Consider the following 14,626-nt stretch of genomic DNA (forward strand, 5'->3'; position numbering starts at 1 on the left):
ATTCCCAGGCTAGGGGTCCAATCGGAGCCGTAGTCACCAGTCTACACCAGAGCCACAGCAACGTGGGATCCGAGCCGCGTCTGCAACCTACACCGCAGTTCATGGCAACGCTGGATCCTTAACCCACTGAGCAAGGCTGGGGATGGAACCCGCAACCCCACGGTTCCTAGTCGGATTCGTTAACCACTGTGCCACGACGGGAACTCCACTAATTGCCTTTTTGAGAGTGGCAGCACTGGCTGAATCTGGGGCAGAGGGGATTGGTCAGGACAAGAGAGGGATGCCGAGCTGCCAGAGTGCCCTCCCTATGCAGGGCCTAGAGCCAGAGTGCCCAAGTTAGACCCCAACCAGCTTGGGAGCTTGGGGAAGTTACTTCACCTTCCAAAACCCGTCTGCTTCTCTGTGCCATGGTGACGGCAGCGCACCTACCTCACAGGTTGGACTGGAAGGGATAACGATGCCTGAAAGTTACTGCTCCATCCTCAGCAGCTTATGACCCGAGCCACCATTTCCCATCCACTGCACAGCGGTTTCTTTCTCCTCCCATTTCCCACGGTCAGCAGTGAGTTTCGCAGTCCCTTGGCGCAGTGTCTCCAGAGCCCAGTGGCCCCCTCCAGCACGGATGCTCACCCCCTTGTCCCATATGGCTCCGGCGGCCTCCCGCTGTGGTCTCCATCACCTTCTCTCTCTCCAATTCATCCTGCCTCCATTTTCTCTCCCTCAAGCCTTTGTCCTGTGTTCTAAAGCCCCATGGCTTAGGACAAAGGAGATGGAGAGGGGACCTTTACCAGAGCCTGCCATGAGCCAGTAACCACGGCATGTCCTCATCAAGTGCGTGCTTGGGTCCATATCTGACTCCTCAAAGGACGGGCTCAAGTCTTCCCTCCTCTGTCAGGCTCCCCAGACCACCCGAGCCTGAGTTATGTTCTCCACCAAACCACCAAACACACTTGGCCAGTACCAGCGTGTGGTCCAGCCTGCATTTTCAGCAAAGTGGTCCACAACCCTCCTGCCCCTTCATGCATACTTACAGGATGCGCTGGGACCCCATTTCATCTTCCCATCACTAGCACATAGCTCAGTGCAGGGCACATTCTAGTTGCTTGTTAAATGTGGATTTAAGGGCCTTCTCACATCCCTCAAATCTCACATTTCCGCCGAGGCCCATCAATCTGCATGTACAAGTACAAAAGCCACCTCGTTTTCCACTCAAGCCCAGGGAATGGCATGTGCTCTGTGGTGAGAGCCCCCAGGCTGCAGTCAGATGACTCTGGCCTTTCGAGACTAACCCAGAACAGAAGTGCTGTCAGGAATGGCCAGCCTGGCTCACGCGGAGGACGGGATAAGAATACGCAGGCCCAGGAAAGCACACAGACCTCCCCAGAAGCTCCTGGATACCCACCAGCCCTCCTTTCCTTAAAGTTACAGGCAAAGAATTTGAGTGGAAATCACTTCACTGAGCTCAACCCTCTCATTTGATACTGGAGGAAACTGAGGCCCAGGACTAGCACCTCTCCAAAGGTCGGAGGTGAAATAGAAAAGCCAGGGCTTCTGACTTTGTGGCTAAAATGCAACCCCTTCAGTTCCCTGTGACAGTCACTGTCTGGAGGTGGGAGTTCGGGACCACTTTCTGATATGAAGTCAGGGGTGCTGTGGGGTTGGCTGTAACTAACTGGGGATCCCTCCTCAGCCCCATCTTGACCCTCTTCTTGCTTTTTGTTGAGCTGTTCCCTCCCCTACTTGTTCCAAATGAACACACTCACTGCCATCTGTAAGACACCTGGTATCATTACTCCAAATTCCTATCTTCAGTCATCTTTATAGCCTGGCTTTAAAGGTTCCCATAGGCGGCATCTCACTCACATAGACCTCTGACACCTACTAAACACCATGGACTGAGCGGGGACAGTGCTGAGCAGCTGCACACAGGACTCACCCTGGCCTCTTTGTTTAGATACTGCCATCATGACACTCAACTACACTTGATCTTGTTCCTGTTTGCCCTGCGTGGCCACAACTCTTTAAATGCAGCATTTTTTCAGAACCCCTACAATTAACTAATCACCTTGTAAATTTTTAAGTCAATTCAAGGCTCACAGAAGCTGCAGTCATTTCCAACTCGAATATAAACTTAGCTCACTCACTAGCCTCTGGTTGAAAATAACTGACATCATATACAGCTAAATATACACTAAAGACAGTTCCAGTGTGCTCTTTATATACACACATTCCTTTAATCCTAGCAACATAGGAGGAAGTTGATAGGCTATTATTATCCTTATAATTTTCGTAAAATCCAAATCAAGAGCTACTGCAGCATGAGCATGGCAGCACTGAAGATGACAACAGTGCAGTGTCAGCCGTCATCCTGCAAACTCAGTGTAGGTGTGTGGCTTCTAAGATCTTTTCCACAGATAGCTGAGAAGCAAACAATCATACGCAATTAAGGCTATTTCCCAAATAGCCTAGGAAAGCCTCCAAGAGCTTTCCCAGAATTGAGAGGCAATCCTGTGACAACTGTGACTACTGTAGCCTCTGGATACGAGAAGCAGCAACGGTCAAACTTAACCACTCAAGTCACTGCTGTTCTAGAACACAAGGTTCCCTTTCTTAGTTCATAGGAGTTGCTATAGTGGCACAGAAAGTTTTATTAATCTTTTGATTCTCAAGTCATGGCTCCTAAGGCAAGAAAGAATTAGGATGCCCCCAACCCCCAGCTGGAACATGAAGCAAATAAACCATCAATTATCCCTAACTAGGATCTTAAGTTTTCTCTAAACTGTTCTCTAGAAACACTTGCACATTTAGCCTGTCTTTTTAATGGGGACACTAAAACAAAAAATGCTTGTGTGCAAATAAACATCTCAAAGACTATCCTAACAGCTGATCTGGGCCGAGGCATCACAACAAAGTGACGATTGTGGCAGAAGACAATGCAAACAACTCTGGAGCGAGAAACTCCAGGGCAGAGAACGCAGAGAACTCGCAGTGATGTGTGTGCTGGGTATTTCCACCAGCCTAAAGGCCCCATCTGGAATAAATATAAACTAGGAGGGTCTTTTTCACTTGACAGGTTATTACTCAGAGAGAAAGAAGTCACTGCCACCAACAGCACTGTGCAGTTTTATTAACCATTCAAGTACAGTAGCATCTGGTAAGATTGGGACAGAATTGGGATTTAAAAGTGAACAGATATTCAGCATCTAACAATTTGAAAGAAGCCACTACATACTCTTTTCACAAACATGTTTTCACAGAGCCAATACAGTACTAGCCATTAACCCAGTACACCAAGTGTACTGAAGTAGAAAAGATGCAACAAGAAAAATAGCTACATTAGAAAGACTTCAACACTTTAGAAAAAGAGTAAAACACTTTCAGTTTCTCCCCTTTAGCCCCTAAAACAACATCATACAGTCTGGATCTACCTATACAGTCCTACTCAGCTTCTAGAATATTTGTCAGGAGGGCAAAAGTAAAATGACACTGGCCAGTACAGTCTTTGGATATTTAGGAAGGGGAGGGGGAGAAAGTCAGTTCTCAGAACAAATTAGTCAGCTTCAGTCTCATCAGCAGGGTCTTTGGATTCTTTGTTCTTCCGCACTTCTTCAATGTGCTTGTCCTGTAAAGAAAGAGTATGTATCATCAGTCAAGTAAAAAAGCCTGCCAAGTCCCACCCGCAACAGGCTCAACTCGGCATCAGTAAATATGTTATACAATACACATAATAATATGCTAGTATTATATAATTATACACCATGGGAATCACATAATTAGAGTTCTAAGACATCATCTTTGAACTTCCTAGGTTACTCATGGGACTTAATGACTGAGCTTGCTATTGTTCTTTCAAAGAATGTTCAGTTGTGTTGGAAATTACCGAATATTCCACCTTAATTTAAAATAAGATGCCTCTGATTTAACATGTTAGGCCCCAAATTGATGACAAAGACACCAAGCCTGTGATCAAGGTCAAGAGTTCAAGCCACTTCGGCGGTGCATCGAACTCCAAGCGCTTAACCCCCTCAAAGCCACGAAGAGACACCAACCTTCTCCCGCAAACGCTCCAGCTTGGCGGCCATCTGCGCCTCTCGGTTCTCTTTGTTGGCTTCCATTTTGTGGGTCAGCTTCTCCTCCGCCATTTTACTGAAATTGTTGTTCTCCTCGATTGCTTTCTGAAGCACCTCCTTCTCATGCTCCCGTTTCTCAGCAAGCTGCTTCAAGACCTCAGCTTCATGGGACTGGAAAAAAGTTTAATAGGCTAGAGTCTCTGAAACATTCTTTAGCATCGGTTACAATCACAAAAGAAATTAGCAAAATACTGTGAAAATTACATTCTTTTTCTAGTATTTGTATTTAACTCCAGCTGCCCATGTTTCTTCAGAGTCTTGCCCAATTATTCCTTAAGGAAATCTTTGAAAGATTTACTGCGTAATGGTATCAAGATAACCGGAGTGATACGCATTTAGGAATGGCATTTTACTGTAAGAAAGTCTGGTTTTTTAACTTCAAAGGCTACCCTAAAGAATATGAGTTCATTATAAAAAATATAACCATACCAATAAAAAGAAAATACATGGAAATGACAGAAATTTCAGACTAAGCCTCCAGATTACTATTTAAACCAGAAGTTTTATTTCAAGGAAAAGCTTGTTAACTGTTCTCTGTGGAAGCTGCGTTAACTTCCAGACCACTGGAGTTCTGTTACCACGGCACCTCCTTCAAAACACTCAGAATCGCTTGTTACCAAACAGATTCCTATGTGTTTGGATGCATCAACTTGCCGGAAAACCTTGGAGCATCTACCACTGGTTCTGTTAATTCTTTTCTGCAAAACCCCAGTCATGATAAGAGTTTCACTATATTTAGCCAGTTACTATGTAAAGCACAGGCTAATGACTACAGGGTCAGGGTTAATTCCTTAAAAAATATCTCTGTCCAGCCTTCAGCTGCATCTCTTCCATGAACTCAAACTATGTGAACTTCATCATCAAACTCCACCAACTCATACTAAACAGCAGAGCAGGTAGGAGATGAAGCACCACTCCAAACAGCCTCTTCCTGGGGAAGTAATTCAGTGCTGACAGTGGGTCAGCGCACATACATAAAACATGTGGCACTGAAAGATGCACAGTACGTGCTACAGCAGCTTAAAAAGGGACCCAAATGTGTGTGTGTGGTTTAAATGTACCAGACTTCAAAGCACTAGCTGTGTTGGTAGCAGGCAGGTTACTACTCCTTCATCCCACTAATATAAAAATTAAACCGCTTACTTCAATCAGGGTTATTGGAAGGGGGGACTAAATGAAAATTTATGTAAAGTTCTTAATGAATAGAATAACGCTAAATAGAGGGAAATACACCAAAAGGTTAACAACAGTTATTTCTGTGAAGGAGGATAATGAATACTTTTAATTTCCTATTTATAAACTTCTGTGGTTCTCAATTTTTCTATAACAAGCACATTAACGTTTGCTGACTTTTCTGATCAGTGTTTTAAAGATGGCTACTTTATAACAGAGGTGCTTAGAAAAGAGAAGAGCTAGCAGTTCCCATTGTGCTTAGTGGTAACGAACCCGACTAGCATCCATGAGGATGCGGGTTCAATGCCTGGCCTCGCTCAGGGAGTTAAGGATCCGGCTGTGAGCTGTGGTATAGGTCACAGACACAGTTCAGATCCCACATTGCTGTGGCTGTGGCTGGCAGCTGTAGCTCCAATTCAACCCCTAGCGTGGGAAATTCCATATGCCACGAGTTCGGCCCTAAAAAAAAAAAAAAAAGAGCTATCAGGATATCAGTGAGCCAGCTGAGCAACACAATTACATTACTAGCAATTTAAAATGTTTTTATTGTCCAGGTCTCAAAAGACAAAACAAAATAAAAAACCACACACACGAACCCAAAAAACAAATCAAAACCCCAAAACATAGAGACAAAAAAAAAAAAAGAATCTTCCACCAACAAATCCATTTTTCAAAGAGAAAGCATGAGAAGCATGAACTTTGGTTTCAGACAGACCTGGGTGTGAATTCTGGCTCCGACACTCACTAGCTATATGACTTGGGAAAATGACTTACATCCCCAAGACCATTTTCTAATCTGGTCTTTCAGAGCACACCTACTCTCCAGCATCACTGCAGAAAAGGAGGACAATGAGAGTACAGTAGAGGGTATGTAACAGGAGCCCAGTAAATGATAACTGGTATTTATTCCTCCCACTGGCATATCTAGCCACAATTCTGTTTTCCTCTTGTTATGGAAATAAAACAAATTTGCCACATTACATTAAAAAATACCCTGCTTTCTGTGAACTGATGTTTACCTTGCGTCTTTCTTCTGCAGCTTCTAGTTTCTTCTGAATTTCCTCCAGGGAAAGATCCTTCTTCTTTGGAGGGGAAAGGGGGAATTCTGGGACGGATTCTTTTGATCGAGGGCTGAGAATCAGCTCAAAAGCCTGGCCTGAGGCACGCTTCTCCAGCTCCTTCACCTGGATATCTGGATTTTATGATTTTTATATATTTATCACACACTCAGAAAAATAGTTTTCCTGTTCTAATAGGCTGTTCTATTTTCTAAAAATCAAATCAATTTACTGAACAGAATTAGGGCTGATGAAGCAGCTGTGTTTATTGGAAGAAATTATTATCTAAACACCTCCCAGAAAAACAAAGCTCAACATTTTTGGACTAATAAACACCATTCTGAGACATCAGTATTTGACAATCACTTTCTCGAACAAAAAAAAAGTTGTGCAGAACTCCACATTATGCTTTAGGCCAAGCCAAATCATCTAATAATGAAAGAATTAATTATGAACTGTCAGTACATTCAAGTGACAATAATTTTTTCTTCTTTATAAAACAGATTTCTTAGTAAGACCACAACACTAGTGCCAAATTAAAGGCATAAGACCTGAGCCATCTCCTATTCTCAAATTAGAAGCCCGTAACAAATTCAGCTTTTTCAAATAGATTACCTACCAGAAGAAGCCATGGTGAATAGAAGACAAGAGACTGGCAGTGTATTCTACACAATCCACTGGCAAGGAAAACCCTGAAAATAATTTTCAAAAGCACGCAATCAAATTTTTTGCATTTCTATGTCATGAATTCAAAGGGACTTCAAATCATATCCATACAAATTAAGGCCAGAAAAATCACTACTGTGAAATTAAATAAGACATCATTAGCCAGAAAATTTTATCTATAAAATACTCAAACACTGGGAAACCTGAATTGAATAGAATGCTGGTTGCAGAAGATCAAGTTAACTGAGCTTGCCTGTACAAAACACACTTCGATTCTTAAAATTAGACAAGGTTTAAATCACAAGATTTTTCTTCCCCTAATAAACTCTAAACTTTCCTCCCTGGCGAGAAGATATTCCAGATTCAACTCAACAGTGAGACCGGAGCCATCTTAACACTGCCTACAACTCATTGTGCAAATGGAACACCCACCCCTGCTTTGTCTGTGTCTGCCATGGTGTAAAACAAAACGCCCAAGCTAATATTAACCAATAATGTCGAACGCCTATTGTTCCTGCGGTTTAAGCTCCTCGTCCTACAGCGGGTAACACTAATTTTATGAACCTCAAGGTTTTAGATTACAATATTTGATGGTTTGTGTAGAATTTTCTCATGAAAAATTCTACATCCCTTCATTTTTTTTTAGGTCATGAATCTTGTAAACCCCAAGCTAGTACCAAAAACGTAGGAATACAGGTTCTCAGTAGCTGGAATTTAAAATCCGAAGCAACGAAACGATCTAACCCCGGCGGAGCATTAGACTCAACATCAACCCCAGGATGGGCGTGGCCCTGGCCCAGGAGAGGAAAAGCGGCCGGCCGCCCCCGGCCAATCAAAGCACGCCCTGCACACCGGCCCCTGGCCCCGCCCCCTTCCTCCCCGCGCCTTTTCGAATCTCCCCGAACTCACAACACCCGAGCCCGCGCGCGTGGGAAGGGGAGGGATGGGCGGGGCTAACGGTCCTATCCGGGTAACTCCGCCCTTGCCGGGCTCGCCCTGCGCAGACGCCCCCCTTCCCTACTCCCGCCAAAAACACCTTGAGGTGGCCCCCATCCCGGTGCAGCTCGGCGGGTGGAGCAGTCCCCGGGAAAAGGCAGTGGGGTAGTCCTGCCGTCGGCTCGCCACCTCTTTGCTTTGCTCCCAACCAACCTGCCGCCACCCAAGCTGTCTGCGCCCCCCGCCACGAGAACTGGAGAGCTCTCGTGGGGTGTCACCCTCTCGGAACAGCCCCACAGTCAGTCGGCGAGGGTGCGGCCCTGATCGCCCAGCGTCTGGCCCTAAGGCCACTGCTCCCTGGGGGCGCCGCCCCGCCCCCTTCAGACAATGGGGACCCCAGCGGGGCTGCACCTGCAAGGCGAGAGCCTACGCCCCCTATTGTCTTCTAGATGGTACCCTGGGGCTAACGCTAGGGGCTCATTCAGCTGGCCGCGCCCCTTCCCCACGACAGCCGCGCCCCCAGGGAGCGGGGACAAAGCCGAGGCTCCGCCCGAGCCACACACAAAGCGCTACGACCCCCGCCCGCCAGACCCTCCGGGGCTCACGGCCCCGCCCGCCTCCCTCCAGCAGGGGGCCGCTGCCAAGGCCCGGCCCCTCCTGCCGGCCGCCACCCTCTCGCAGCCCGCAGCTCGCCACCGCCTCCTGCTAGAGCCCTGCACCCACCTGCTCGGTCCGAGCCGCCTGGCCACACTCTGAGCACCAACAGACCCGGGCGCGCACAAAAGCGCCAAGCAGCGGCACGTGACCTCCTCGCAGGGATCAGCATTGGCTGAAAGCGGCAGCACGTGCCGGCCCCTTCCCCCACAGCCCTTAGTGGGCCCCGCCCCTGGAGACCCCGGAGCACCTCGGGAAGTGTAGTTCAGGCTGGCTGGGCAGGGGGACAATGCGAGGGGTGAGGGCTACTTAGGGTGTCCCCAGCTGAAAGCCGGGGGCCAGAGTGGTTATTTGGCCGTGGAGGAGGGAGATGCAGTGACCACTGCCTGGGTCTGAACCAGTTCTCCCATCCTTAGAAAAAGGGCAGGGCGGGGTCCCTCTCTACCTCTCAGAGTGTGGCCTCCTGGACTCCGCCCCTGTGGAGCCGCTAGCCCTACATCGCTCCAAGGGCAGCACTCCGGCAGCGCATTGTCCCTCCGGCGCCCTACCCTGTGCTGCCACCTAAAACGCCCAAGCCCCTGTGACAGGACAATGCCACCCTACGTCCCTGCAAGATCCCCTGCGCCGGGCGCCCTACCTGGCCATCCGCCTGTCACCTGTATTGTGACATCATCATCAGCCCACTCTCCCCTAACAGGTCACGGGCGTGGCCCTTAACTCATTGTTTGCGTTCTAGCTACCACGTTAGGGTCCCTGAGTTGGTGACCAGAGACCTGCGGGAAGGGGCGGGGTGGGGAGAGTGAAAGGCTATGGAATTTGATCTCCTTTGGTCTAACAAAGTCACTAGACTTAAATGAAGACTCCATCTGTTCAGCCATGCCTTTTGCCGGAAGATAGGGAAGGAAGAGCTATAGCAGTTCTCGACTACACAGACTGCAGTTAAGTGTTGCTTTTGTTCTTGAAGCACGTGCTCCTGCTCGTGGATCGGTGCTGGGCCCTTTTAAAGAACCAAAACAAAAGAAGCCACAAGGTCACGGTTCCCCCTTCCTTGACAGATGAAGCACAGGAGAAGCACAAAGGAATTTGGGCTGACCCTGGCTATCTTAGAATGACTGGACTTATTATCACAAAAAGACCAGAGGAAAAAAATAAAATTATGGTGGGTCCCAAGCCCCTTCTCTCATTCCCGGACCAAGGCTGTGTCCTGGGTGATGGTCATTACAACAAAGCACCTGCTTGGACATCCTGACTAGGCAGAAGGACACCTTAATTTTATTGATCAGTGGGCTCCACTTCCCCAAGCCAAGAAACAAACACGACCCACTTTGCTGTAACAAGAATCCTATAAGGATTCCCCACGTCCAGCTAGTCACTAGAGAGTTATATGCTGGAGTCAAACACAATTCATAGGTGCTGGACACAAGAAAAACTGGATCATACAGGAGGCAGACACATCACACGAAGCAAACAATTAGCAATGTACTGTTGCCTGAAATATGCTTGTTGAGGCATTTTCTCCAACAATCGCTCTTGTGTGGGGTCGGTTTCTCCCCCGCCCCCAATCTAAATGGTTTTCCCTTAGTCTGTAACCAGGAATAGGAATAATTCAGATTCTAAGCTCCCAGAGGCTTCTCCCTCTCAGACCAAACTTAGCCACCGAACAGCCAGGTGTTTCCATCTGTCAGTTTTCTGAGCAAAATCTCAGAAAACACTAGGAGAGGGGTGGGGATAAGACCTCAATGAAAAGTGACATTTTGGCAGGCAACACTCAGTAGCAAGAAACCTAAGGCCAAGAGGTCTGTTATCCCCTGAACCAGCCTTTATCTTGAAGTCTTTGTACTCAGTCTGGAGGTTTTCAGAGGAAGGTCCCACCCACTTGCTGCATTTTTTTTTTAAATACAAGAAATTGCCATGCAAAAAAATCTCGCGTTTCTGACTATTAATGTTGTGACAGGAAAAAAAAAAATCTTTCAAAACACGGATTATTTCAAAGCACTTACACTGCTTCCACCCCCCCCCCACCTTTTCTTTCTCCCAAGAGCAGATGTCTATTTCCATGGAAACCACAGCTAGGACCGAAGATGTTAGAACTCATATGGATTTTAAAATCTTTTTTAACGATGCCACTTGGCTTCTGGGTTTGTTGTCAGATGCCTGGTCCTACCAATCTCTGTGACAAGGATTTCCTGAGAGCCTCACTGGTGCTTGAGGACTGAGGGGACTGGGGTAAGGTCTCCCCTAGAATGATCCTGTGAATAAAAAAGTGTTGATTCGGTGGGATGATTCTCGATTCTTTAGGGTGGGGCTGCCTTTCTGAGAACCAGATCACAGCTATATATTGTCAACTCTTGTAAGTGTTCATGTTAGAGCCTTGGAATAGGAAGGGCTTTCAACTGTTAAGGAGAGAAAAGAGCTTTGCCATCTCACTTTGGAGAGGGGCAGAAGCTCCCTTCTCAGAAGCTTCCTAAGACTAACATCCAAATCCACTCCCTCCTGAAGTGGCAACAAGGAGTTAATGTTCACATCTTGGAATTGTCTGTCTTTGCCCATGAGAATTATTTTTGCCTCTGCTCAGATGGTTTGGTCGAGTTGCTGTGGAGCTGGCTGTGACTATAGATTAACACAAAGTGAAGTTAAGATATGGCAGTCATCCAGTTTATTTGATCTGTGTAGACAGCGAAAGGAGAGCATTTCAGGCTTCAAAGTCCAGAAGGGACGTCTACACTGATCAAACGAGTCGGGCTGTTGTCAGATTACTCTGTTCTTACAGAGCACCGGCAGCCTTTGTTCATTGTTGGTACTGAGCCTGCAGGGTTGTCTCCCACAAAGGCTCCCCTGAGTTCCACTGCTGCTTATAGGGCTTGTCCTTGGCAAAAGGGTGTCATGGGAGAGGTTTTCTCCTTGTCCTCAGCCTCGCTGTTCCCTTTGTCCCCTAATCCTTAGGCGTTGTGCTCTAACATTCCCTTCGAAACCTGTCTGTGAATCTGCTATCTCCCTCACTAGACAACTAAGACGGAAGAGGCAAGGGTTGTGTCTTTGTCTCAGTGCTGGCCCAGAACCGGGCCTGGCCCAGGTTCGTGGGGCCTGGATGTTTGCAGTTGACTTTAGACAAGAACCATCTCTTTCTCTCATTTATTTATTTTAGGGCCGCACCTGCGGCATTTGGAGGTTCTCAAGCTAGAGGTTGAGTTGGAGCTGCAGCTGCCAGCCTACACCACAGCTGCAGCGACTCAGGATCTGAGCCGTGTCTGCGACCTACCTAGCAGCTCACGGCAATGCGGGATCCTTAACCCACTGAGGGAGGCCAGGGATTGAACCCAAGTCCTCATGGTAATTAGTCAGGTTGGGTACTGCTGAGCCACAATGGCAACTCTAAGAACCACCTCTCTTATCCTCAGCTTCCTCTTCTGTAATGCTAGACACCTGCACCATATAGAGGCGGTGAGGATTAAACGAGATAATGTATATGAAAGTGCTTAGCGTGATGCCTTGTACATCTGTGTGCTGAGGCATATTATCGGTATTGCTAGAGAAGTTCTTGATTACTATAGATTACCAAATAAATGAATGACTAGTAGGCTTTCTCCTTTTTGGTGGGAATCATCGTCACTGGGTTAACTTTTCCCATGGGGTGTTTTTGAAATTCAGTTACCTTAACATTTTGAATAGATCAATACCTTTACATAGTTTAGGAATAAAGCATAAAAAGTCCTTCTCCATTCTCTATCTCCATCTGCCAAATTCTCAGCTTACCCTTCCCCCCTCATAACCATTACTATCAGTTTCCTGCATATCCTAGAGTTCCTCCATGCATACATAAGCAAATTTGTAGATATGCATTCCTTTTTTTTTCCCTCTTTTTTGGCTGCCCCCGAGGCATGTGGAGTTCCCGGGCCAGGGATCAGATCCAAGCCACAATTGTGATCTACACCGCAGCTGGGGAAAGGCCTTAACTCGCTGTGCTGGACCAGAGATGGAACCTGCATTCCAGCACTGCAGAGATGTTGCCAATCTCATGCCACAGCGGGAACTCCTGTGGATATGTATTCTTATTAACCGCTTCATAATGCAATAGCAGTCTACGGTAACTGTTCTGCACTTAGCATTTTTTCGCTTAGCAATGAATATGAAGGATCTTTTCATACATCAAGCATTTCCTGGATCTGGGATCCAATGTATGAACGTTCCATAATTAACCAGTGCCCTATCCGTGGCCTTAGGTTAGTCCCAGTTTTTTGCTATTTCAAACAATTTTGTAATGAATGAATAAGCTTGTATATATGGCTTTTTCCATATGGGTAAGTATATCTGCAAGATAGATTCCTAGAGTGGTGTTGCAGGTCAAAGTGGTGTTGTAATTTGGATAGTGACAAACTGCATTTCATAGGAGTTGTACCAGTTCAACCCTTACCATGTGATGTTTTAATTCATTATCTCAATTCATTCAAAAGTGGTTGAAAGGCTTTGTCCCTAGAAATTTTAGGCATCAGGGAAAAGGAGGGGGAGGACTAGAAATCCCAAGAAAGACATAGCTGTCAGTTCTGTCTATATTAATAACGTCTATAAATACCTGACAAGGAGCAGCTGATCTCAGAACAGCTCTGGTGCCTGCACGTATCAGTGTTTCAATCAGTCTTGTGGTAGAGGTATCTGCAGGTGGTTGCCATGAGATTGGAAGTTTTTTGTTTGTTTGTTTGTAATTTTTTGGCTGCGCCTGCAACATGCAGATGTTCCAAGGCCAGGGATTGAAGCTGTGCCACAGCAGGAACCAGAGCCACAGCAGTGACAACACCAGATCCTAATCCACTGAGCCACCAGGGAACTCTGAGATTGGAAGCTTTTTGCAGGCAGGGTCTTTTTTCATAGCTGTACCCCACTACCCTCCCCATGATGCCTGACACAGTGGCTGGCATATATCTTATTAAATTGATTCTAAGACATGTTTTCCCCCATTTGTCCATCTTTGAATTCAGAGTGCTCGTAAATGCCATGTCATAATTGCTGACCAAAAATGTTCTTTGTGGCACATAAAATAATGATGTCTTAAAAATCAATGGCATTTGGAGTTCCCATCATGGCATAGTGGTTAACGAATCCAACTAGGAACCATGAGGTTGCGGGTTTGGTCCCTGGCCTTGCTCAGTGGGTTAAGGATCTGGTGTTGCTGTGAGCTGTGGTGTAGGTTGCAGACGCGGCCTGGATCCCGCGTTATGGTGGCTCTGGCGTAGGCCGGCAGCTGTAGCTCCCATTCAACCCCTAGCCTGGGAACCTCCATATGCCGCGGGAGCGGACCTAGAAAAGGCAAAAAAACAAAAATAAATAAATAAATAAATAAGTGGAATGGGGCCGCAATGTCACTGCCCTTGCCGTCTTCTAACTCTGTGTCCTAAATTTCATCCTTCTTATCTAAGTCCATGCCTTCCTCCAATGATTCCTTTCTTGGGGATGACTCCCTATTTGCCTCTTGAGCTCCCATCTCTCTCCTGAACTCTAAAACAACCTTTCCTATTGCCTTAAGGACATCTCCTCATGAACGCCCCACAAAGCCCTCAAATTCTGAGTGATCTATATTGAAACTAACATCTTCTCACCAACCACATCTGGCTTCCCCATTTCTACTAGAGGCTTTGTTAGACCTTCCAGGTCTAAAACTTCAGACAGATTCAACTCTTCCCTCTTTTTCACCCAAGCTTCCACTTATAGAAACAGCATTTTCTGGTAGAATGGAAGCTTTAAAATGATATTAGCTACAAGAAGAACAAAGCTGAAGGACTTCCTGATTTTAAAACTTGCTACAAACTTACAGGATTGAAAACAATATGGTACTTGTATAAAGATAGACATATAGACCAATGGAATAGAACAGAGAGACCAGGAATAAACCCTTCCATATACTGTCAAATGATTTTTGGCAAAGGTGCAAAAACCCATTCAATGGGGGAAAGGAGAGTCTTTTCAACAGATAGTGCTGGGAAAACTGGATGGCCACATACAAAGAAATGAAGTTGG

At 46.4% G+C, this 14,626-nt stretch overlaps 2 protein-coding genes across 2 annotated transcripts in view; both read right to left on the reverse strand.

Annotated features, from left to right (window-relative positions):
- Nucleotides 1–1,344, reverse strand: part of PAQR7 (progestin and adipoQ receptor family member 7) — a 32,974-nt gene extending 31,630 nt beyond the window's left edge. The window contains exon 1 of the mRNA XM_047792681.1: nucleotides 1,032–1,344. The gene's annotated coding sequence lies outside the window, so the exon portion shown is untranslated. The remainder of the gene's footprint in view (nucleotides 1–1,031) is intronic.
- A 1,752-nt stretch (nucleotides 1,345–3,096) lies between these two features.
- Nucleotides 3,097–8,800, reverse strand: STMN1 (stathmin 1). The gene is made up of 5 exons (XM_047792682.1): nucleotides 8,687–8,800; nucleotides 6,981–7,053; nucleotides 6,323–6,495; nucleotides 4,050–4,241; nucleotides 3,097–3,622 (listed from the first exon to the last, which is right to left on the reverse strand). The coding sequence occupies exons 2-5, from the start codon at nucleotides 6,991–6,993 to the stop codon at nucleotides 3,551–3,553; spliced, it is 450 nt and encodes a 149-aa protein (XP_047648638.1). The 5' UTR covers nucleotides 6,994–7,053; nucleotides 8,687–8,800; the 3' UTR covers nucleotides 3,097–3,550.
- Nucleotides 8,801–14,626: the final 5,826 nt, after the last annotated feature.

Source organism: Phacochoerus africanus, chromosome 8, assembly GCF_016906955.1.
Source record: "Phacochoerus africanus isolate WHEZ1 chromosome 8, ROS_Pafr_v1, whole genome shotgun sequence".
NCBI classification, from domain to species: domain Eukaryota; kingdom Metazoa; phylum Chordata; class Mammalia; order Artiodactyla; family Suidae; genus Phacochoerus; species Phacochoerus africanus.